The following is a 25,407-nucleotide window of genomic DNA, read 5'->3' as shown; positions in this document are numbered from 1 at the left end:
CTGTGGGATGCGTGTCTGTGGGATGCGTGTCTGTGGGATGCGTGTCTGTGGGATGCGTGTCTGTGGGATGCGTGTCTGTGGGATGCGTGTCTGTGGGTTGCGTGTCTGTGGGTTGCGTGTCTGTGGGTTGCGTGTCTGTGGGTTGCGTCTCTGTGGGTTGCGTCTCTGTGGGTTGCGTCTCTGTGGGGTTGCGTCTCTGTGGGTTGCGTCTCTGTGGGTTGCGTCTCTGTGGGTTGCGTGTCTGTGGGTTGCGTGTCTGTGGGATGCGTGTCTGTGGGATGCGTGTCTGTGGGTTGCGTGTCTGTGGGTTGCGTGTCTGTGGGTTGCGTGTCTGTGGGTTGCGTGTCTGTGGGTTGCGTGTCTGTGGGTTGCGTCTCTGTGGGTTGCGTCTCTGTGGGTTGCGTCTCTGTGGGTTGCGTCTCTGTGGGTTGCGTGTCTGTGGGTTGCGTGTCTGTGGGTTGCGTGTCTGTGGGTTGCGTGTCTGTGGGTTGCGTGTCTGTGGGTTGCGTGTCTGTGGGTTGCGTGTCTGTGGGTTGCGTGTCTGTGGGTTGCGTGTCTGTGGCTTGCGTGTCTGTGGGTTGCGTGTCTGTGGGTTGCGTCTCTGTGGGTTGCGTCTCTGTGGGTTGCGTCTCTGTGGGTTGCGTCTCTGTGGGTTGCGTCTCTGTGGGTTGCGTGTCTGTGGGTTGCGTGTCTGTGGGTTGCGTGTCTGTGGGTTTGCGTGTCTGTGGGTTGCGTGTCTGTGGGTTGCGTGTCTGTGGGTTGCGTGTCTGTGGGTTGCGTGTCTGTGGGTTGCGTCTCTGTGGGTTGCGTGTCTGTGGGTTGCGTGTCTGTGGGTTGCGTGTCTGTGGGTTGCGTCTCTGTGGGTTGCGTGTCTGTGGGTTGCGTCTCTGTGGGTTGCGTGTCTGTGGGGTTGCGTCTCTGTGGGTTGCGTCTCTGTGGGTTGCGTGTCTGTGGGTTGCGTCTCTGTGGGTTGCGTCTCTGTGGGTTGCGTGTCTGTGGGTTGCGTGTCTGTGGGTTGCGTCTCTGTGGGTTGCGTGTCTGTGGGTTGCGTGTCTGTGGGTTGCGTGTCTGTGGGTTGCGTCTCTGTGGGTTGCGTGTCTGTGGGTTGCGTGTCTGTGGGTTGCGTCTCTGTGGGTTGCGTCTCTGTGGGTTGCGTCTCTGTGGGTTGCGTCTCTGTGGGTTGCGTCTCTGTGGGTTGCGTGTCTGTGGGTTGCGTGTCTGTGGGTTGCGTGTCTGTGGGTTGCGTGTCTGTGGGTTGCGTGTCTGTGGGTTGCGTGTCTGTGGGTTGCGTCTCTGTGGGTTGCGTCTCTGTGGGTTGCGTCTCTGTGGGTTGCGTCTCTGTGGGTTGCGTCTCTGTGGGTTGCGTCTCTGTGGGTTGCGTGTCTGTGGGTTGCGTGTCTGTGGGTTGCGTCTCTGTGGGTTGCGTGTCTGTGGGTTGCGTCGTCTGTGGGTTGCGTGTCTGTGGGTTGCGTGTCTGTGGGTTGCGTGTCTGTGGGTTGCGTCTCTGTGGGTTGCGTGTCTGTGGGTTGCGTCTCTGTGGGTTGCGTGTCTGTGGGGTTGCGTGTCTGTGGGTTGCGTGTCTGTGGGTTGCGTCTCTGTGGGTTGCGTGTCTGTGGGTTGCGTGCTCTGTGGGTTGCGTGTCTGTGGGTTGCGTGTCTGTGGGTTGCGTGTCTGTGGGTTGCGTCTCTGTGGGTTGCGTGTCTGTGGGTTGCGTCTCTGTGGGTTGCGTCTCTGTGGGTTGCGTGTCTGTGGGTTGCGTGTCTGTGGGTTTGCGTCTCTGTGGGTTGCGTCTCTGTGGGTTGCGTCTCTGTGGGTTGCGTCTCTGTGGGTTGCGTTCTCTGTGGGTTGCGTCTCTGTGGGTTGCGTGTCTGTGGGTTGCGTGTCTGTGGGTTGCGTGTCTGTGGGTTGCGTGTCTGTGGGTTGCGTGTCTGTGGGTTGCGTGTCTGTGGGTTGCGTCTCTGTGGGTTGCGTCTCTGTGGGTTGCGTGTCTGTGGGTTGCGTGTCTGTGGGTTGCGTGTCTGTGGGTTGCGTCTCTGTGGGTTGCGTCTCTGTGGGTTGCGTGTCTGTGGGTTGCGTGTCTGTGGGTTGCGTCTCTGTGGGTTGCGTCTCTGTGGGTTGCGTCTCTGTGGGTTGCGTCTCTGTGGGTTGCGTGTCTGTGGGTTGCGTGTCTGTGGGTTGCGTCGTCTGTGGGTTGCGTGTCTGTGGGTTGCGTGTCTGTGGGTTGCGTGTCTGTGGGTTGCGTCTCTGTGGGTTGCGTGTCTGTGGGTTGCGTGTCTGTGGGTTGCGTGTCTGTGGGTTGCGTCTCTGTGGGTTGCGTGTCTGTGGGTTGCGTGTCTGTGGGTTGCGTCTCTGTGGGTTGCGTCTCTGTGGGTTGCGTGTCTGTGGGTTGCGTGTCTGTGGGTTGCGTCTCTGTGGGTTGCGTGTCTGTGGGTTGCGTGTCTGTGGGTTGCGTCTCTGTGGGTTGCGTGTCTGTGGGTTGCGTGTCTGTGGTTGCGTGTCTGTGGGTTGCGTCTCTGTGGGTTGCGTCTGTGGTTGCGTTCTGTGGGTTGCGTGTCTGTGGGTTGCGTCTCTGTGGGTTGCGTGTCTGTGGGTTGCGTGTCTGTGGGTTGCGTCTCTGTGGGTTGCGTCTCTGTGGGTTGCGTCTCTGTGGGTTGCGTCTCTGTGGGTTGCGTCTCTGTGGGTTGCGTCTCTGTGGGTTGCGTGTCTGTGGGTTGCGTGTCTGTGGGTTGCGTGTCTGTGGGTTGCGTGTCTGTGGGTTGCGTGTCTGTGGGTTGCGTGTCTGTGGGTTGCGTCTCTGTGGGTTGCGTCTCTGTGGGTTGCGTGTCTGTGGGTTGCGTGTCTGTGGGTTGCGTGTCTGTGGGTTGCGTGTCTGTGGGTTGCGTGTCTGTGGGTTGCGTCTCTGTGGGTTGCGTCTCTGTGGGTTGCGTGTCTGTGGGTTGCGTGTCTGTGGGTTGCGTGTCTGTGGGTTGCGTGTCTGTGGGTTGCGTGTCTGTGGGTTGCGTCTCTGTGGGTTGCGTGTCTGTGGGTTGCGTGTCTGTGGGTTGCGTGTCTGTGGGTTGCGTGTCTGTGGGTTGCGTCTCTGTGGGTCTGGGTCTGGTTCTACCTGAAGTGCAGCTCCAGGTCGGAGAAAAGCTCTTTCTGCAGCGACACAAACTCCTGCAGCATCTGAGCGCTCTCCTGCCCCGACTCGTCCGCCGTCACCGCAAACATCTCCACCTGCAGCAGAGCACTGTCAGATGCCCTCCCAGACTCCTCCCCTTGTGTCAGATGCCATCCCAGACTCCTCCCCTTGTCAGATGCCATCCCCGTGTGTGTCAGATGCCCTCCCTGTGTGTGTCAGATGCCATCCCCGTGTGTGTCAGATGCCCTCCCTGTGTGTGTCAGATGCCCCTCCTCGTGTGTCAGATGCCCTCCCCGTGTGTCAGATGCCCTCCCGTGTGTCAGATGCCCTCCCCGTGTGTCAGATGCCCTCCCGTGTGTGTCAGATGCCCTCCCTGTGTGTGTCAGATGCCCTCCTCGTGTGTCAGATGCCCTCCCCGTGTGTCAGATGCCCTCCCCATGTGTCAGATGCCCTCCCCGTGTGTCAGATGCCCTCCCGTGTGTGTCAGATGCCCTCCCGTGTGTGTCAGATGCCCTCCCTGTGTGTGTCAGATGCCCTCCTCGTGTGTCAGATGCCCTCCTCGTGTGTCAGATGCCCTCCCCGTGTGTCAGATGCCCTCCCCGTGTGTCAGATGCCCTCCCGTGTGTGTCAGATGCCCTCCCTGTGTGTGTCAGATGCCCTCCCCGTGTGTCAGATGCCCTCCCCGTGTGTCAGATGCCCTCCCCGTGTGTCAGATGCCATCCCCGTGTGTCAGATGCCCTCCCCGTGTGTCAGATGCCCTCCCTGTGTGTGTCAGATGCCCTCCTCGTGTGTCAGATGCCCTCCCCGTGTGTCAGATGCCCTCCCGTGTGTGTCAGATGCCCTCCCTGTGTGTGTCAGATGCCCTCCCCGTGTGTCAGATGCCATCCCCGTGTGTCAGATGCCATCCCCGTGTGTCAGATGCCCTCCCCGTGTGTCAGATGCCCTCCCCGTGTGTCAGATGCCCTCCTTGTGTGTCAGATGCCCTCCCTGTGTGTGTCAGATGCCCTCCCCGTGTGTCAGATGCCCTCCCCGTGTGTCAGATGCCCTCCCCGTGTGTCAGATGCCATCCCCGGGTGTCAGATGCCATCCCCGGGTGTCAGATGCCCCTCCTCGTGTGTCAGATGCCCTCCCGTGTGTCAGATGCCCTCCCTGTACCTTGTTGAAGTGGTGGACTCTGTAAAGACCCCAAGTCTCTCGTCCCGTGTCCGTTTCGGCTCTGTAACATGTGCTGCTGCAGACCGTCCTGCAGGGGGAGACACACGCCTCAGTGACCAATAACAGACACAAACTAAACCATCACGGCCCTAAACGGGATTCGTCCGATCTGTGGTTGGTGAACTCACCGCACAGGGAGGGTCCTTCCAGTTTACGGCGTGATCCATGAAGAAACCTGCAGGACGAAGACAAGAGCGACACGTACGATCGTCAAAAGTGTTTTTACAGCTTTAGTGTCGGCATCTTAGGGCCTGAATCCGACCTCCACGTCTATAAAACAGAGCGGTGTCACGACTGTATTTAAATTGTTCTGAAATACATCCAAATGAGCCCGTTTTTCCCCTCATTTCTGCTGCTGAAGCCTCTGCAGGCCGCTGAGCAGTACTGCAGGAAGCTTGGTTCTTCTTCTCCTGCAGCTCCTCAGTCTGTGGGCGTGATCAGAGGCCCGTTCATGCTCCGCCCTCTAACATGAGCTTTAAGTGTTTATCCCATTTATTATTAATGACGGAGCATATTTTGGCTTAAGTATTTGTGGATATTTCTGACCCACATTAGGTTAAATTTAAAGGGAAAAGCAGAGATTTACAGCAGAATGGCTCAGTATTCTGCAGGACTAAATGTACATATTAACACTGAGCTCGAGTACCTGCGATGCCGACCTCTCCCGTCCCGGCCAGGTTCAGGTCAGGACTCCGGCTCGGGTCCAGAGAGTAGACCTGAGATCGGTGAGCGTGAGGCTGCATCCCACAGCCCTCCTGAAGAAGAAACAGAGTGAAGAAGAGTTTAGAACAAAAGCCTCCTGAAGAAGAAACAGAGTGAGGAAGAGTTTAGAACAAAAGCCTCCTGAAGAAGAAACAGAGTGAGGAAGAGTTTAGAACAAAAGCCTCCTGAAGAAACAACAGAGTGAAGAAGAGTTTAGAACAAAAGCCTCCTGAAGAAACAACAGAGTGATGAAGAGTTTAGAACAAAAGCCTCCTGAAGAAACAACAGAGTGAAGAAGAGTTTAGAACAAAAGCCTCCTGAAGAAACAACAGAGTGATGAAGAGTTTAGAACAAAAGCCTCCTGAAGAAGAAACAGAGTGAGGAAGAGTTTAGAAACAAAAGCCTCCTGAAGAAGAAAACAGAGTGAGGAAGAGTTTAGAACAAAAGCCTCCTGAAGAAACAACAGAGTGAAGAAGAGTTTAGAACAAAAGCCTCCTGAAGAAACAACAGAGTGATGAAGAGTTTAGAACAAAAGCCTCCTGAAGAAACAACAGAGTGAAGAAGAGTTTAGAACAAAAGCCTCCTGAAGAAACAACAGAGTGAAGAAGAGTTTAGAACAAAAGCCTCCTGAAGAAACAACAGAGTGAAGAAGAGTTTAGAACAAAAGCCTCCTGAAGAAACAACAGAGTGAAGAAGAGTTTAGAACAAAAGCCTCCTGAAGAAACAACAGAGTGAAGAAGAGTTTAGAACAAAAGCCTCCTGAAGAAACAACAGAGTGAAGAAGAGTTTAGAACAAAAGCCTCCTGAAGAAACAACAGAGTGAAGAAGAGTTTAGAACAAAAGCCTCCTGAAGAAACAACAGAGTGAAGAAGAGTTTAGAACAAAAGCCTCCTGAAGAAACAACAGAGTGAAGAAGAGTTTAGAACAAAAGCCTCCTGAAGAAACAACAGAGTGAAGAAGAGTTTAGAACAAAAGCCTCCTGAAGAAACAACAGAGTGAAGAAGAGTTTAGAACAAAAGCCTCCTGAAGAAACAACAGAGTGAAGAAGAGTTTAGAACAAAAGCCTCCTGAAGAAACAACAGAGTGAAGAAGAGTTTAGAACAAAAGCCTCCTGAAGAAACAACAGAGTGAAGAAGAGTTTAGAACAAAAGCCTCCTGAAGAAACAACAGAGTGAAGAAGAGTTTAGAACAAAAGCCTCCTGAAGAAACAACAGAGTGAAGAAGAGTTTAGAACAAAAGCCTCCTGAAGAAGAAACAGAGTGAGGAAGAGTTTAGAACAAAAGCCTCCTGAAGAAACAACAGAGTGAAGAAGAGTTTAGAACAAAAGCCTCCTGAAGAAGAAACAGAGTGAGGAAGAGTTTAGAACAAAAGCCTCCTGAAGAAACAACAGAGTGAAGAAGAGTTTAGAACAAAAGCCTCCTGAAGAAACAACATTCAGATTTATTATTTAGTTTTTGATCTGGACTTGAACATTTGAGTAAAATTCTGCCAATTTATTAGACTTAAAAGTGTAATAAATCAGACTCAGACGTGACAGATCCTCGTGTTGTCAGAGTCTTGTACAGTCGGTGCAGGAGCCTGATCTTTACGTCTCTGTGGGAGGAGTCTCTGTGGGAGGAGTCTCTGTGGGAGGAGTCTCTGTGGGAGGAGTCTCTGTGGGAGGAGTCTCTGTGGGAGGAGCTACTTTAAGGCCTGATCTTTATGTCTCTGTGGGAGGAGTCTGTGTGGGAGGAGTCTCTGTGGGAGGAAACTGCATTTGGACAAAATAACGTCAAGAAGAGTTTGGTGAGAGAAAACTTACAACAACTGTAGCGTCTTGAATCTGAGCGACTTTAAGGTTTAAAGCGTTGGAAATGTGAAATTTGTCACTATTTTAAGCGTTAACAGGTTTAGAAAGAAGTTGAATGTAGGTTTTGATACGTCAGAATCCAACGTTTACAAGAAGGAGGTTTGTTTTGTCTTCTGTCTGTGTTCATGTCGGTGTAATTCCTCATTGGTCCAGCAGGGGTCCAAACGAGCCTCTTTAACGACACTAAACCACGTGGATTTGTCTGAACTCTGGTTCTACTTTGTGACGGTCTGAGCAGTGCATGTGGGCGGGACTTACGAAGACGGCGCTCCTGAGCACGTCCGGCACGGCGAGCGGGATGAAGCCCTGCACAAAACACAAGGTCAGGCTGCGTTGTCACGGTGACGAGAGCGGCGTAGCGGCGAGCGCGTCTTTTACCCGTTTGAGCAGTTTGTCCAGGGTGAAGTTCTGCAGCGCCGTTTGGAGTCTGGCCCCGCCTCCTCTCAGGTAATACGACCTGTGACCCGACACGTGCGACAGGTGCCTGCGGACCGACAGGGTCAGATTTTAGGTTCTATTAACAAAGTAGGACGATGAAATAAAAACAACCTCGACAATGAGTACCGTATTTTCCGGACAATAAGTGGCACTGCTTTTCATAGTTTGGCCGGGGTGCGACTTATACTCCAGAGCGACTTATATGTGATATTATTCATTATTCTCACACTGGCGACCACAAGAGGGCACCAGCCAAAAAATGCATAATAGAGAAGAAAAAACATATATAAGTCGCACTGGAGTATAAGTCGCATTTTGGGGGAAACGTATTTGATAAAAACCCAAGACCAAGAACAGACAATTTAAAATAATAACAGATGAGAGAACATGGTGAATAGGTGTACGTATGCTAACGCTAACACCTTCAGCTACATGACGTATGCCAACGCTAACACCTTCAGCTACATGACATATGCTAACGCTAACACCTTCAGCTACATGACGTATGCCAAAGCTAACACCTTCAGCTACATGATGTATGCCAACGCTAACACCTTCAGCTACATGACGTATGCCAACGCTAACACCTTCAGCTACATGACGTATGCCAACGCTAACACCTTCAGCTACATGACGTATGCCAACGCTAACACCTTCAGCTACATGACGTATGCTAACGCTAACACCTTCAGCTACATGACGTATGCTAACGCTAACACCTTCGGCCACATGACGTATGCTAACGCTAACATCTTCGGCCACATGACGTATGCTAACGCTAACACCTTCGGCTACATGACGTATGCTAACGCTAACACCTTCGGCTACATGACATATGCTAACGCTAACACCTTCGGCTACATGACGTATGCTAACGCTAACACCTTCAGCTACATGACGTATGCTAACGCTAACACCTTCAGCTACATGACGTATGCTAACGCTAACACCTTCAGCTACATGACGTATGCCAACGCTAACACCTTCAGCTACATGACGTATGCTAACGCTAACACCTTCAGCTACATGACGTATGCTAACGCTAACACCTTCGGCCACATGACGTATGCTAACGCTAACATCTTCGGCCACATGACGTATGCTAACGCTAACACCTTCGGCTACATGACGTATGCTAACGCTAACACCTTTGGCTACATGACATATGCTAACGCTAACACCTTCGGCTACATGACGTATGCTAACGCTAACACCTTCAGCTACATGACGTATGCTAACGCTAACACCTTCAGCTACATGACGAATGCTAACGCTAACACCTTCAGCTACATGACGTATGCTAACGCTAACACCTTCAGCTACATGAGGCACAGACAGAACTGTGGTAAGTGTCTGGTATGTTAATGTAACATATGAACAGTTATTCAGATAACTATAGCATAAAGAACATGTAACAAGTTTAGCAAAGCATCAGTTTTACCCCAAATCCACTGAATTCTTCTTCCTCTGTGTCACTTCTAAACAACTCCACAAACTCCAGAGGAAGAGGAAGTGCAGATTCTTCTTCTGCGTCGCTTACAGCCTAGAGCGCCCTCTTGTGGTTGTCAGTGTGAAAATAATAAATAATATCACATATAAGTTGCTCTGGAGTATAAGTCGCACCCCGGCCAAACTATGAAAAATGTACAGTCCGGAAAATACGGTAAATGCAAACGGTTTCAAAAGCGTCAAGTTATTAAGCATCTTCCCCCTTTACTACTAATATGTTTGAAATAGTCATATATAGACAGCCCTTTATATTAAAACATTTTCACTAATGATTTGAACTTCTTCTTCTTCTTCTAACATGATGGTTTTCTTGTATTTGTCGATAAGTGCTGCGGTTGTTAGTAATATTAGTACGTTATATAATATTAGTACATACAGTATATGTTTGTGTATAAGTACCTCTGTCTGATGAGCCCCAGCGACTCCCCGAGCTCCACGTGACCTTTGGGCTTAAAGTCAAACTCTGGAGGAGATAAACAGGTTAAAAACAGGACACAAACAGCTGCAGTGGAGATAAACCGGAGCCGTACCAGGTTTGTGTCCGACCAGCTCCAGAACCCGAGCCTGACTCTCGTCCCCGAGCGGCTGAACACGGAAAAGACATGATTATTTAGAATCATTCACGGTCATACTCTCTGGACAGTGACTCTCTGGACAGTGACCGGTCATGTTCTGGACAGTGCGTTTGACCTCACCACGTCAGGATGCGTGGTGTTGGGCAGCTTCAGAGCTCGGCAGTAGAACTGCTGCTCCAGCTCGCTCTGCTCAGGTGCCAGCTCGCTCAGTCTGCGGCGAACATCTCGACCACTCTGCCGCGCCGCAAAGTACTCTGGCAGCTGACCGCCGCCCACGACAACAACAACAACAACAAGAACAAGAAGAACACAGATCAACACGCCTGATTGAGCTTTACTGGGCAGATTTAAAGTGAACATTTTAGGTATAAAACTTGAAAACGTTTGATAAACTTTATAAATGAGGCTCTGCGCTGCCCCCTGCTGCCCACGCATAGATATTAGTCCAAGCTCAAACTGTGCATTTTCTTCTGGTGAACTTCTGATAAACATGAAAAATAAATAGTGCACATTTTAAACTGTGAACATCTAAACTAAAGCAGAGTGAGCCGCTTTTATACAAAACAGGAGGTTATTTTGTTGGTGGTCAGTTTTTCTCTGAAGAAAACAGAAAAACAAAACTGTCAGAAACAACTCTCTGCTCCTAAAGACGTTTGATTCTTCCACTGAATCAACTTTTATAGATTTAGATCTTCCTCACAGAGACATAAAGGCCGTAAAGTGGCTCCTGCACCAACTGAACAAGAGTCTGACAGAACAACACGAGGATCTGTTCACGTCTGATTCTTAGTCCGATTTATTACAGTTTGAAGTCTAATAAAATGAGATTAAATTTCTGTCACAGCTCATTTACTCAAACTAAACTAAATATCGGGATGTCTGTAAATGATTTTGTGTCTAAAATGTCTTATTCCCATGCAGCGTCTCACGTTAAACAATCGCAGTCTATTTGCTGCTTGTATTTGTGATGATTGACATTGTGATCGTCTAAGAGAGAAATACAACTGGACTCACAGTGGACAGGGCTTTCTTCTCAGTACTGGCCTGGAAAGAAAAGACAAACAAGTTCAAACTCAACCAAGACTCAAGAGAACAAAAGGAGTTGTATTAACGATCAAATAGGAGTTATATTAATGATCAAATAATAAGTTATATTAATGATCAAATAAGAGTTATATTAATGATTAAATAATTAAAGATATATTAATGATCAAATAAGAGTTATATTAATTATCAAATAATAAAAGAGATATATTAATGATCAAATAATAAAAGAGATATATTAATGATCAAATAAAGAGTCATATTAAGAATCAAATAATAATAAGTTATATTAATGATCAAATGATGCAGCTACAGAACATTCTCCAGATAAAAAACACTGAGACGACTGGACACCACATAGTAAATAGTGAGTATCTATAATAATTACTCTTTTTTTTTTTTAAACGTTCCCAGCTCAAATCTTATCGCACGACAAAAGACTGACACAACATTCTTTTATTCAGCTTCTTTGACTGAATACAAACATAAAACCTGGACATAAGAGTCTGTCACGTGCCACTAGAGCTTTGACGGCGTCGCTGATGCTTCTCTTCTGCTCCTCCAGAGACGAGATCTCTGCTCTCACGTCCTCCAGACGCTGCCACAACTTCACCTGAAGACACAGAACACCTGATCAGTTTAAATGTTGCCACGACAACAGTAGAGGGTCTGCCGTGGTTCCAGAAGAAAATTAGCTTTTAATTTTTGCCATAGAGATTTATCTTTAGTCATGTTTTGGAAATCCCATCTCAAGCTACTCAAAATGGGGCGTGGCGACCTCTGCCATTGATCTTGTTCCTCCCCGCCCACTTTTGCCATGGTTCAGCACTTCCGGTAATCGTGTAAATGCACTTCCGGTCGAGTTCGTCTGTGCGGGACGAGGAAAAAGACTTGTCACTAAAATATACTATAAATTAGATTGATTTGTGTAAAATGTCCAATGTTTGTGTAAAATGTTCACGTGTCTGGCTCATGACGCGGTTGTTTTCTGTCACAAAATAAAACAAAAACCATTGAGAATTTTCCAAAGATTTTTCAAATAAAATAATGAGCCCCAAATATTTAATATTCATTTATTTTGACATCTCTACGAAACAAATGACACCCACTTCCGGAACCCAGCGGTGGGCGGTCACTGCTGAGCTCCGAACTTATTTACACCGTAACTTTAGAAATACATAAGGTTCATTTTTCCTCACAATCTGGCGCACGTCGTCTCCCCGCAGCTCTCCTTTCCTGCTCTCCACGTTCACGACCGCCGCCTCCGGGTCCGCGCACAGCTCCGTCATGTGGAGCTCCGGTTTGTCGCTGTATCCCTCCCGGACGTGCTCGTACAGGCTGCTCCGGGACGCTCCGTGCTCGGTCGGGCCGCTCCGGGACGCTGCGTGCTCGTGGCGCAGTGACAGAGCCAGGACAGGCCGGGGACAGTGCCTCAGAGCCGGGGAGAGGAGACGCGCCGCGGCCAGGCTCAAGGAGGCCGCCATGTTTCTACCGTTGACCGGAAGAGGAGGAGGAAGACGAGGAGCTTGTGTTACGACTTTAACAATTAAAACGTTTGGAAATAAAAAGTACATTTTAAAGACATTGCAGGTCGTGTCCACACTTAAGTCCATCGAGGGCCACTTATTGAAACATAAAACATAAAAGGGCCACTTATTACAACATAAAGGGCAAAGGTCACAGCCTCGAAGACGATGAAGTGAACCATTAAAATGTTGTATATGTTTTATGTTCAAAATGTACAAAGTTCTAATTTTGGACATTTGGGCCACTTCAGGAACCACAGATGGGCCACGCCTGGATTAAATGGACACGGTACATTTGACGGTCCTGTGGGTGCTTTAGGGGAGCAGGCCTGTGGGTGCTTTACGAGTACGGTCCCGTGGATGCTTTAGGGGAACGGGCCTGTGGGTGCTTTAGGGCCGTTGGGTGCTTTAGGGGACGGTCCCGTGGATGCTTTAGGGGAACGGGCCTGTGGGTGCTTTAAGTGGACCGGCCTGTGGGTGCTTTAGGAGGACGGTCCCGTGGGTGCTTTAGAGGAACGGGCCTGTGGGTGCTTTAGGGCCGTTGGGTGCTTTAGGGGACGGTCCCGTGGATGCTTTAGGGGAACGGGCCTGTGGGTGCTTTAAGTGGGCGGGCCTGTGGTTGCTTTAGGAGGACGGTCCCGTGGGTGCTTTAGAGGAACGGGGCTGTGGGTGCTTTAGGGCCGTTGGGTGCTTTAGGGGACGGTCCCGTGGGTGCTTTAGGGGGACAGGCCTGTGGGTGCTTTAGGGGGACGGGCCTGTGGGTGCTTTAGGGGGACGGGCCTGTGGGTGCTTTAGGGGACGGGCCGGTGGGCGTGCTTTAGGGCCTGTGGGTGCTTTAAGGGGACCCACGGGCCTCGAAGACTATGAAATTAACCATCAACATGTAGTATAGAATGTTCAAAATGTACAAAGTTCTAATTTTGGACGTTTGGGCCACTTCAGGAACCACAGACGGGCTGCGCCTGGACTAATAGGACACAGTACATTTGTGGTCCTAATAATTCTACCTGTCAATCCTCTGAATTATGAACATATTCAGCCTTAAACATTACTACATTTGTTTGTGTCAGTACAGCACATGGTCAGGTGACATTAAACATGACAGAACTGGAACTAAAGCCACAGTATGTCACTTTCTGGAGGTGACACGTACATGACCTAAAGGACTCGGAAAAACGGAAAAAGATCAAACTGTAAATTTCTCTGTGGACGTGGATATGTTTTATGCAACAATGTGGAACGTTACAAGTTATTATCAGCAGTAGTTTATTTCAAAGGGACAGAACAAAGGACATTGTTACATTTAAAATAGCTCGATGGCTCCGGGCTTCAGTTTGAACCAGTTAAACAGGTTCAGAGGTTTGTGCAGATGCAGCCATAAGACACAGCTTATGTTTTACATTCATATGTTTTTCACTGCAATAAAACAACAACATTGAAAATATTTTAGTCTATGTTTTTTTTTACTAAAAGTTGGGCACTGTTCGTCTGAGTTCTACAGTAGAATTGTACATTGTTGCTCTAGGTTACCATGGCGATAGTGTCTCTATTGTTTGATTTACTACATTAGATATTACACTGTGATATGAAGAACACAAAACAGATTCGCTTTAAATATACCACCAACCCGAATTCTATGAAGGTTATTTTGTGTTTTTATTGCAATTTTTTTTTTCATAGATTTTTTTTTTTACATAGATTTTTTTTACAATGAATTTTATTTTTTTTTGACATCGAATCTAGTAAAAAAATATTCATTGTGTATAAATATGATTACATATTTTTGTTTATTTTTAATTCGATGTAAAAAAAAAAATCGATGTAAAAAAATAAATAAATTCGATGCAAAAAAATTAATAAATTCGATGTAAAAAAACTTTATATAAAAAAATCTTAATAAAAACACAAAATAACCCCCATAAAATTCCTTGAGTTTATTATTTACAATGTGAATATATATTTTTTAAATCAATTAAACCCATTGTATATTTGAACTTAATTCAAAAGAGGAAGAAGAAATACAATTTAAACTAAAACGAAACAAAAACATGAATTGTATGCTATAACAGCGGTCTAGCTTTAAGGACAAACAGTAATAAATAAATAATAATACATTTCCCCTAGTTATTTTGAACAAAAACGTTAAACTTCCGGTGTAAACAATAGTCACGTGGCAAAGGTCAGCCAATCCCGTAAGCGGAAGTGCTCCGTTGCGGTAATCCGGTTCCGACATGACAAGTGCGGCCGCTCGTCGCCGCTGCTCAACTTTCCCGTAGATTTCCGCCACAAAAGCCGCGTAAAACCGCCCGCGTCCGTGACTTCCCCGGCGGCTGGAGGCGCGGCCCGCGTGCCATGGTGGGACCGATCGCCGCCCGCGGGGTTTAGAGCGCTTTGAGTCCGGGTAATAAGACCCGCGGGAAGCGGCGGTGCGGAGATGCGGCGCTCCGACGCTCTGTAGCGGCCGCGTTTCCTCCAACAGGCCGTGAAGCGGAGCCCGAGAAGCCGCCGCACGACCTGCGGGGGACCGAGCGGGAGGCTCCGGCGGAGGCTCCGGGCGTCGATACCGAGGATCGGGGCGATATTTTTGGCGTAACAAGGGATAAAATCAAGCACAAAGCTGGAGACGCGACGCAGAGCCAAGGCGAGTATGAGCGGCTGTGACCGCCTGTGACCGCGGCGTGTTGGCGTTACAAAGACGCAGCGCACTTTTCAACCATTACCATCTAAAAAGACTCGCTTTATTCTGTCATTTACATAAAAGCTCATTCATAATGCGAAGTAGTGAATATAATGGTTTTATTTGAATGTTGCTGGTGCTTCTTGTGCGTCATAACTGCTGTTAATTAACCCTTAAGTCATTAAAGTTCATGTGGAACAAGAGAAAACTGTCCAAGAAGAAAGAAAGTTCAGCTAAACTTTATAGAACGTTCTTCAAACAGAAGTAAAAACTAACAATTGTGACTATTTAAGAAGCAAAAACCCGAGTCAGTTTTTGCTCCATGAAAAGTCAACCTGTCGTAAAACGATAAATAACAATAAAAGGTCAAATAAAGCCATAAAACTAGTCAAAGAAAAGCAGAAATACACGCGTATAAAATGGGAATAAATAAGTCAAATTCTTGTAATGTGATGGTGATTCAGTGACTCGACATTTATCATGATTATTTAACTTTTGAATTTACAAAGTTTGAGTTGTTAAAGTGGCAGAGCTGAAGATCAAGACCACACTTTAGTTTAGTTTAGTTTAGTTTAGTGTCCTTATATCGTGATGTTTGTCCTCTAAATAATCCCAACATTCAAATCTGATTCAACACATATTTCCAGGCAAAGAGTTTTAAATGTTTTTAGTGCAAGTAAATGTCTTTATTTTGAAATCTTTAGTTATTATAATCTTTAAATGTTGTTGTTTTGTCGTAGTCGGTTTCTTCTTGTCTCAAAGTCTCAAATGAACTGAAACATCAGAAAGTTCAATTGTCTGAAGACAAAAAGAAGAAGACCATAAAACATCTCCAAATATTCACCAACGTCGGATCTGAAGACTTTAAAACATAAAAACTATCACAAAAGCCTGAGAGTTGAGCTTTATGGGGACGATCCTGTTGGGTCTTCAGGGGGACAGGCCCGTGGGTGCTTTAGGGCCCGTGGGTGCTTTAGGGCCCGTGGGTGCTTTAGGGCCCCCGTGGGTGCTTTAGGGCCCGTGGGTGCTTTAGGGCCCCCGTGGGTGCCCGTGCGGGTGCTTTAGGGCCCGTGGGGCCCCTCATGATTCTGACCTTTTCCCTCAAACACAGAGTCTGAATTGAAAGGATCGTGAGGCTTTTGTCGCTGAAGCTGCACTTTTGTTTCTTTGGTTTAAGTGAAACGAGAAAAATCCTGTTTCAAATCTCAGTTTCTGGATAAATATAATAAACATAATTAAATATAATAAACATAAGTGTGAGTGAAGCTGCTGCTGGAGGTTTGGACGACAAAGACTGAAGATAATTTAAATAAAAATGAGCTTTAGGGGCAAAGGTTTAGTGTGAATGCTGTTTAAGGCCTTTTGTTTGAACAAACTGACCAGAATGTTCTTTCTTTTTATATTTTACACTTCCTGCAGCTTTAGAGTCATTTTGATGATAAGACCTTATGGAATTATCAAAGGTTAAAGAGAGAAATATAATGTTAAGATCCTGGAGCAGGTCAGAGATGACGAGTCTGTTCTGTGAGTGAAACACCAGGGGGCGCCACCTCTGTGTGTGTTAATGTGAGGCTGAGACTCTGAGGTTTGTGTGGATCTGATACAGAACAAACTAATAATGAGCTGCCTCGTGTAATGCCTCATTCGTCCAGGAGGGGGCGTATGGTCCAGGAGGGGGCGTATGGTCCAGGAGGGGGCGTATGGTCCAGGAGGGGGCGTCTGGTCCAGGAGGCCAGGAGGGGGCGTATGGTCCAGGAGGCCAGGAGGGGGCGTATGGTCCAGGAGGGGGCGTATGGAGGGGGCGTATGGTCCAGGAGGGAGCGTATGGTCCAGGAGGGAGCGTATGGTCCAGGAGGGAGCGTATGGTCCAGGAGGGAGCGTATGGTCCAGGAGGGGGCGTCTGGTCCAGGAGGGGGCGTCTGGTCCAGGAGGCCAGGAGGGGGCGTATGGTCCAGGAGGCCAGGAGGGGGCGTATGGTCCAGGAGGGGGCGTATGGAGGGGGCGTATGGTCCAGGAGGGGGCGTATGGTCCAGGAGGGGGCGTATGGAGGGGGCGTATGGTCCAGGAGGCCAGGAGGGGGCGTCTGGTCCAGGAGGCCAGGAGGGGGCGTCTGGTCCAGGAGGCCAGGAGGGGGCGTCTGGTCCAGGAGGCCAGGAGGGGGCGTCTGGTCCAGGAGGCCAGGAGGGGGCGTCTGGAGGAGGCGTATGGTCCAGGAGGGGGCGTATGGAGGGGGCGTATGGTCCAGGAGGGAGCGTATGGTCTGGACTCTTGTTGGAGGCAAACGGATGAGAATGTTCATGAATCACAGGATCTGCAGTTGTTCTTCTCAGAGCTGATGTTTACATTCTGGTGTTTGACATGTTCTTCAGATGAACGCCGGGCGGGGCGGGGCCCTCACCTGGCGCCCGCAGCCCTGGCAGGACGGCGAGGGCGGAGGAGGGGAGCCACTGTCAGACTCTGACTCTGAGGAGGAGGACTTCCCTGACGACAGCACCACGCCCCTGGGGGACTACGTCACACATGGTACTGACCATGTTATCATGTAGTTCTACTGAGATACAGAAGTATTCAGTCAAGTTCTAATGTTGTTTAAAGTATTGTGTACATCACATGATCGTGTATTTTCTTATTCAACATTAGAAAAACATCCGTTCAGTCACATTTGACCCCTGAGTCGGGATCTTCACCGTTTCATAAGGTCAAGCCTGGTCCTGCTGTAACTGACACAAGGGGCAGCAGAGGGCGCCTATGAGGAGTCTGTGGTGTTAGAGGAAGCAGTGTTAGGTCCTGAGGCCCCTCTGGGAGCCCCTCTGGGAGCCCCTCTGGGAGCCCCTCAGTGTCACACAAACCTCACCTTGTGGCCCTTGTGGTCTTCTCTCAGGTCTGAAGCAGTTGCTGGACGCTCAGCAGCTCTGTGATGTCACGCTGCTGGTCGAGGGCAAAAAGTTCATGTGCCACAGGTGAGAACGTCCACTACAGACTGTCACCATGGAGACCGTCCACTACAGACTGTCACCATGGAGACCGTCCACTACAGATTGTCACCATGGAGACCGTCCACAACAGACTGTCACCATGGAGACCGTCCACTACAGATTGTCACCATGGAGACCGTCCACAACAGACTGTCACCATGGAGACCGTCCACTACAGACTGTCACCATGGAGACCGTCCACTACAGACTGTCACCATGGAGACCGTCCACTACAGACTGTCACCATGGAGACCGTCCACTACAGATTGTCACCATGGAGACCGTCCACAACAGACTGTCACCATGGAGACCGTCCACAACAGACTGTCACCATGGAGACCGTCCACTACAGACTGTCACCATGGAGACCGTCCACAACAGACTGTCACCATGGAAACCGTCCACAACAGACTGTCACCATGGAGACCGTCCACTACAGACTGTCACCATGGAGACCGTCCACAACAGACTGTCACCATGGAGACCGTCCACTACAGACTGTCACCATGGAGACCGTCCACAACAGACTGTCACCATGGAGACCGTCCACTACAGACTGTCACCATGGAGACCGTCCACAACAGACTGTCACCATGGAGACCGTCCACAACAGACTGTCACCATGGAGACCGTCCACAACAGACTGTCACCATGGAGACCGTCCACAACAGACTGTCACCATGGAGACCGTCCATTAACACTGACATAACACTTTCCCACTACAACCAGGTTAAATGTGTACTATTTAATCCATCTGTGGCCATTATATTTTTAAACCTTTAACCCCATACTCTCTCTGTGTATGACCCTTGACCCCTGTCATCTATGACCTCTGACCCCTTTCTGTGTATGACCCTTGACCCCTGTCATCTATGACCTCTGACCCCTCTCTCTGTGTATGACCCTTGACCCCTGTCATCTATGACCCTTGACCCCTGTCATCTATGACCTCTGACCCCTCTCTATGTGTATGATCCTTGACCCCTGTCATCTATGACCCTTGACCCCTGTCATCTATGACCTCTGACCCCTCTCTATGTGTATGATCCTTGACCCCTGTCATCTATGACCTCTGACCGCTCTCATCTGTATGAGCTCTGACCCCTCTCATCTGTATGACCTCTGACCCCTGTCATCTGTATGACCTCTGACCCCCCAGGGTGCTGCTGGCCGCTGTGAGTCCGTACTTCAGGGCCATGTTCACGAGTCCTCTGGTGGAGTCCCGCCTCACTGAGATCCGATTGGAGGACGTGACGCCGTCCGTGATGGACACTGTGATCCGATTCGTTTACTCCGGGGAGGCGGGGCTTTCTCTGGACACGGCGGAGGATCTGTTTGTGGCGGCGAACAGACTTCAGGTCATGCCCCTGCAGGACCTCTGCTCCAGGTCAGGAACACGCCCCAAACTTTAAAGACACAAAAGAACTGTAACTGTGAATGATCTGCTCCAAAATATTATTAGAAACTACATTTATTGTGACATTAAAGTGGTAAACTGGGCGGAGCCTGACCCTACACCAGGACCACATGTTGAAACACACACACTACGAGCTTTGACTGAGCCACTTTGATAATACTCTGTATATTCACGTTACTTATGATCCACATTTGCAGTAAATGTACTTTTGGCCGATTCAGCAGGAGCCGGAGGGCCGCATTCGGCCCCCGGGCCATAGTTTGATCACCTGATTCTACATCTGTCAAATAGTATTTTTACAGTGTTACAACGATAAGTCACTTGTCAGAGCGTCGTCTTTGTAAACTCTTCTATACTCCACATATTTGACTGTTCTCCGCGTGTTCTCCCTGTGATCTCCCTGTGTTCTTGACTGTTCTCCCTGTGTTCTTGTATGTTCTTGACTGTTCTCCCTGTGTTCTCCGTGTGTTCTCCCTGTGTTCTTGACTGTTCTCCCTGCGTGCTCGTGTGTTCTTGACTGTTCTGTGTGTTCTCCCTGTGTTCTCCGTGTGTTCTCCGTGTGTTCTCCGTGTGTTCTCCCTGTGTTCTCCCTGTGTTCTTGACTGTTCTCCCTGTGTGCTCTTGACTGTTCTCCCTGTGTTCTCCCTTCTCCCTGTGTTCTTGACTGTTCTCCCAGTGTTCTCGTGTGTTCTTGACTGTTCTCCCTGTGTTCTCGTGTGTTCTTGACTGTTCTCCGTGTGTTCTCCCTGTGTTCTTGACTGTTCTCCCTGTGTTCTCCCTGTGTTCTTGACTGTTCTCCCTGTGATCTCCCTGTGTTCTTGTATGTTCTTGACTGTTCTCCGTGTGTTCTCCGTGTGTTCTCCCTGTGTTCTCCCTGTGTTCTTGACTGTTCTCCCTGTGTGCTCTTGACTGTTCTCCCTGTGTTCTCCCTTCTCCCTGTGTTCTTGACTGTTCTCCCTGTGTTCTCGTGTGTTCTTGACTGTTCTCCCTGTGTTCTCGTGTGTTCTTGACTGTTCTCCGTGTGTTCTCCCTGTGTTCTTGACTGTTCTCCCTGTGTTCTCCCTGTGTTCTTGACTGTTCTCCCTGTGTTCTTGACTGTTCTCCCTGTGTTCTCGTGTGTTCTTGACTGTTCTCCCTGTGTTCTCCCTGTGTTCTCCCTGTGTTCTCCGTGTTCTCCCTGTGTTCTTGACTCTTCTCCGTGTGTTCTGCAGGTTCCTGTTCGAGCACCTTTCGGTGGAGAACTGCCTGGGCATGTACTCGCTCGCTCGCTCGCATCACGACCAGCTCCTCCTCCGCGCCTCTCTGCGATTGGTCGCTCAGCACTTCCCCCGCGTGTCCCGACAGAAGGACTTCCTGCTCTTGGACCACGGGACGCTGGGCTCGCTGCTGGGCTCCGACCGCCTCGGCGTCCACTCTGAGGCCGAGGTCTACGACGCGGCGCGGCGGTGGGCGGAGCATCTGCCCCTGGACAGATACGCCCACATGCCGGCGCTGCTGAACCACCTGCGACCCGGCCTCCTGTCCCACGACGAGAGCCGCAGACTGCACCAGGAGCTGGGCCCGGCGGCGGCGGGCGAGGCGCTGGGCGGGCCGCTCCGCCCGCGAGAGGGAATGTTCGAGAAGAAGATCGTGTGCGTGGACCTGACACCGCGCGAGGACGACAACTCTCAGGACTTAACCGTGGACTGTTTCGACCCGCGGACGGGCAAATGGGAGAAGCTGGCACCGCTGGCGTCGCTGGTGAGCCCGGGCTGCACCGCGGTCGGCGACAGGCTGTTCGTGGCGGGCGGGATCCTCAGAACGTGCTCCGTGTCCCCGAACGTCCACGAGTACGACGCCGTGTCCGACCGGTGGATGGAGCGGGCGCCCATGTCGCAGCCGCGCGCCATGCTGGGACTGCTGGGCTGCGGGAAGTCGCTGTTCGCTCTGGGCGGGACCAACCGCTCGGCCGTCCTGGACTCCAGCGAGATCCTGGACCTGTCGACGATGCAGTGGAGCAACGGACCCCGGCTGCCGCTGCCCCTGAGGGCCTTCGCCAGCGCGTCGCTGCGGTCGCGCCTGTATTTACTCGGAGGAACCACGCTGGAGCAGAACCGCTCGGTGGTACATTCTGGGGTCTTAATCTACCACACGCTGACGAACTGCTGGACCAAAGTGGCGCTGGACTCAGGCGCCACCTGCCTGGCGGGCGGCGTGGCGGTCCGAGGCGGCGTCTGCGCCATCGGCGGCTACATGAGGGACACCACCAGGTTTTTAGACGGGAATTTCACGAGTCTCGAGACGCTGGACGCGACGGGGCGGGTTCTGTTTTTCCGAGAGGGCCGAGGGACGGAGCGCGAGGTGGTGGTCACGGCCGAGAGGGAGCGAGGGGGCGGCGGCAGCGACCGGGCGCCCAGTCCCGTGGTGTTCCCCGGGTTGCCGCGGCGGATCGCGGCCGGAGGCGTGGCCCGGTGGAAGAGGAGGATCTACGTGTTGGGCGGAGAGAACGGCTCGCGGTTTTACGACAGTATTTACTGCTGGAAGCCCGGGTGGAGGAGCTGGGTGCAGCGCCGGGAGAAGCTGCCGGGCGACACCGGGGGGGTCAGTCAGTTCGGATGCACCACCCTCAAGTTCCCCAAAAAACACATCTTGAACAGACTGAGGGCCAAAGAAAACTGCAAGAAGAGTCAGTGAAACCGTTTACACTCGAGCTCGGCTGTGCACGCGCGTCTGCCACGACCACGTCATCCTCACCTCATCCTCACGTCATCCTCACGGTGACTCATCGAGATCTGAGTTTCTGATTAAAAGTTATAATTATTGATTTTTCAGAACGGTTTTGAACAAATTTTCAAATAAACCTCGGCTCAAACAACGAGCAGCGTTCACACCGCGGCGTCCAAATCGTTCAGTTACATTAAAAGTCTATGTAAACGCGCGTCTTGGACGTCATTTATTTTTTTATTTTTTTTGCAGCGCGTTTTGAGCGTTTTTGTGGTGCGAATCCTGCGTTTTGAGCGCCGGATGCAGCGCGTCGGGAGCGTTTGAGCGTCCAGAGCAGAAAAGTTGGACAAAGCTCAACTTTTCTGCGGCAGACGCGGCGCAGCAGCCAATCAGAGACTACGCTTTGGTGACGTGCTACGACCAGAAGAAGACCCAAAACAAACCCGCAAGATAAAAAAAAAATCCTCCAGACGCAGCTCTTGGAGCAAATAATGATATTTGGTAATTGACTAAATTCTGCTCAGCTCTGAAGTATCAGGTCCCAGACTGGCCCCGGGGCCCATCGCCTCACACCAAGAGAACAGCATCACAGGGAAACACAACTCCTCCTCCACTGAGCACGTGCACTGGACGCCTCAGACGTGCGTCTGATGATGAGTTTATTCTTTGGACGAGCGTCCGAGACGTCGGCCTTCAAATGCACCCAGTAAAGTCTTTGTCCACTTGAGCGAGGCCAGTGTCCAGTGCTGACCAGTGTCCAGTGCTGACCAGTGTCCAGTGCTGACCGCGTGCACAGCTGAAACTCAAACTAACGTCCACCTTGTGTCCAAAACCACTCCCACCGTGTATTTATTTCATTTAGTTTAAGCTTCTGATCATGTAGTGTTTTTTTTAGATAACATTTATTTATTTCCCCCCCAAGTCTGATGCTTGATTATAATTAGTTTGATTTGCTTATTAGCCAGCCGCTAGCGAGCCGCCGGTGGAGTGGAGATGGACACAGTTTAAAGACACTTGAGACGCACACTGAGCCAAAAACTGGACAAATGGTGAATGTATTTGTTCAATAAAACCCTTCTGAGAACTGTGTCTGAAACTGACTCTTTATTTTCGGCCATATTACTGTGAACGATGAGGTTTTGTTCATTCATTCGTTACCATGGAAATCCGCCATGTTTGTTGTTGGCGTCTGTAGACTCAACGTAAGACACGTAAACAACAAAGCCGTGGAACAGCCCGCTAAGCTGCAAAGACACTACTGGTAAATACTTGTATCACCAAGAGTCAGAATATGTTTTAACAAATGCTACGTTTAGCATCTCCATTGATTAGCATTGGGTTAACGGAAAATTCAACATCACATTCGCAAGCTTTAGTGCTTTTTGCTGATTTATTGAACTGAATTCCTGCTAATCTTCGGCTAATACACAAATTATATTCTTAGTTCGCTCAAACCTCCCAAAACATACGTATGAAGGATACAATTATATTAGAAAACTCTCGGACAAACGTTGTTTTGGGAGAATTACTAGCTCGACAGACATAGCATCCATGTGCTTCACTAAAATAAAACTAACACTGCGCAAACACACGGGGGCGCTGTAGGCTAATGTACAAAACCTGTATTCACCTTATTCCGGAAGTGCCGCTAAACGACGTAATCCTCCTTCTGGTTCTTATTTAACACAAAGCTGCTGGTCCAGCGAATAAGCGCAGTGTTGACTTGTTGGTCACGTGAAAATTTAGCATTTTTCACAAATAAATCTACTTTAGAACATGATTTTGCGGTCAGACTTTTCCCTCGTTCTACATTTATACCACCGCAGTTCCCGCTGGACCGGAAGTGCCATTAAAACGGAAGTTGCGATCCTGTCAAAATAAGAAAAAAGTGGGCGGGGCAGAATAAGGTTAATAGGCCTTGTTCAGTGATGAATAAAAGCAGAACAAACAGTGAAACAATCAAAGTTCAACAAAGGATATAAGATAAGATATTCCTTTATTGTCCCACATGGGGAAATTTCATTGGTGCAACGCAGGTAGATACAGAGGTAGATACAGAAGAACAGATCACTTATAGGAAGTCTGAAAAACACTTTCAGTAGAAGATCTCCTATAAATAAATAAAAACTCCCATAGACAAATAAATAAATAAATACATAAATACCATTGCATGTGATCCCGACAGTAATTGCACATGAATATGTGTCACGACAGCACATGGATTGCACATGAATTCCAACAGCAATTGCACATATGACAGAATTGCACATCAGTATTAGATTAGGTCAGTATTGCGAGTGTTCAGTACTAACAGTGTTTGTTATAAAGTCTGACAGCAGCAGGAAGGAAAGACCTGTGAAACCTTTCCTTCACACAGCGAGGGTGGATCAGTCTGTCATTGAAGCTGCTCTCCAGCGCGGACATAGTGTCCTGCAGGGGGCGACACTCATGGTCCAGCATAGATGTGAATCTAGCCAGGACCCTCCTGTCCCCCACCTCCTGCACCGAGTCCAGAGCACAGCCCAGGACGGAGCTGGACTTCTTGATGACTCTGTCCAGCCTCTTCCTCTCCCTCTCTGTGATGCTGCTGCTCCAGCAGGCCACACCTACAGGAGCTGATGCCACCACAGAGTCGTAGAAGGTCTTCAGGAGTGGCCCTGTCACTCCAAAAGACCTGAGTCTCCTCAGGAGGTAGAGTCGACTCTGGCTCTTCCTGTACAGTGCGTCTGTGTTATGAGTCCAGTCCAGTTTGTGGTTCAGATGAACACCCAGGTACTTGTATGAGTCCACTCTCTCAATGTCCCGTCCCTGGATGTTCACTGGTGAGGGGGCAGTGGGGTGGCGTCTGCGGAAATCCACCACCATCTCCTTGGTCTTCCCCGCGTTGATGAGGAGGTGGTTCCGCTGACACCAGTCCACAAAGTCCTGCTCCAGTCCTTTGTACTCCGCGTCATCGTCGTCCGTGATGAGTCCGATGATGGCAGAGTCGTCAGAGAACTTCTGCAGGACACAGCTCTCTGTGTCATGTCTGAAGTCTGCAGTGTAAAGGGTGAAGAGAAAGGGCGCGAGGACAGTGCCCTGGGGCGCCGCCACACTGCAGGTCCGAGTGTCAGACACACAGTCCCGTGCTCTCACAAACTGGGGTCGGTCTGTGAGGTAGTCCAGGATCCACTCTGCCAGGTCATACTCCACACCAGCCGTCTCCAGCTTGTCCCTCAGGAGCAGCGGCTGGATGGTGTTGAAGGCGCTGGAAAGATCGAAGAACAGGATCCTCACAGAGCTGCCAGGCTTTTCCAGGTGAGAGAGAGAGCCGTGCAGCAGGGAGATGACGGCGTCCTCCACTCCGATGCCAGACCGATATGCAAACTGCAGCGGGTCCATGGCTGAGCTCACGGTGGAGCGGAGGTGGTCCAGGACTAGCCGCTCCAGTGTCTTCATCAGGTGGGACGTGAGAGCCACTGGCCTGAAGCTGTTGAGGTCTTTGGGGCGCGGTGTCTTAGGCACAGGTACCAGACAGGAGGTCTTCCAGACCTGTGGTACCACCCTCAGCTTCAGGCTCATGTTGAAGACATGCTCCATAACTCCACACAGTTCATCTGCGCAGGACTTAAGGAGCCTGGGGCTGATGCCATCAGGTCCTGCTGCCTTCCTCACTT

At 49.8% G+C, this 25,407-nt stretch overlaps 2 protein-coding genes across 2 annotated transcripts; one reads left to right on the top strand and one right to left on the bottom strand.

The window, feature by feature from the left end:
* Positions 1-4,425: 4,425 nt before the first annotated feature.
* On the bottom strand, positions 4,426-11,950 carry sars2 (seryl-tRNA synthetase 2, mitochondrial). Its single transcript, XM_072457089.1, has 10 exons — positions 11,653-11,950; positions 10,971-11,066; positions 10,424-10,453; positions 9,530-9,670; positions 9,365-9,419; positions 9,234-9,297; positions 7,266-7,371; positions 7,146-7,193; positions 4,983-5,091; positions 4,426-4,511 (listed from the first exon to the last, which is right to left on the bottom strand). The coding sequence occupies exons 1-10, from the start codon at positions 11,935-11,937 to the stop codon at positions 4,426-4,428; spliced, it is 1,020 nt and encodes a 339-aa protein (XP_072313190.1). The 5' UTR covers positions 11,938-11,950.
* A 2,253-nt stretch (positions 11,951-14,203) lies between these two features.
* On the top strand, positions 14,204-22,839 carry LOC140368907 (kelch repeat and BTB domain-containing protein 8). The gene is made up of 5 exons (XM_072456073.1): positions 14,204-14,620; positions 17,026-17,179; positions 17,538-17,616; positions 18,791-19,018; positions 20,260-22,839. Exons 2-5 carry the CDS (start codon positions 17,026-17,028, stop codon positions 21,719-21,721), a joined length of 1,923 nt encoding a protein of 640 aa, XP_072312174.1. The 5' UTR covers positions 14,204-14,620; the 3' UTR covers positions 21,722-22,839.
* Positions 22,840-25,407: the final 2,568 nt, after the last annotated feature.

The sequence above is a fragment of the Eucyclogobius newberryi genome, unplaced genomic scaffold, assembly GCF_026437365.1.
Source record: "Eucyclogobius newberryi isolate DKJ021-1_F unplaced genomic scaffold, fEucNew1.0.hap1 SCAF_10, whole genome shotgun sequence".
Classification (NCBI taxonomy): domain Eukaryota; kingdom Metazoa; phylum Chordata; class Actinopteri; order Gobiiformes; family Gobiidae; genus Eucyclogobius; species Eucyclogobius newberryi.
The sequence above is the reverse complement of the archived record's forward strand: the minus strand, read 5'-3'. Positions and strand labels throughout refer to the sequence as shown.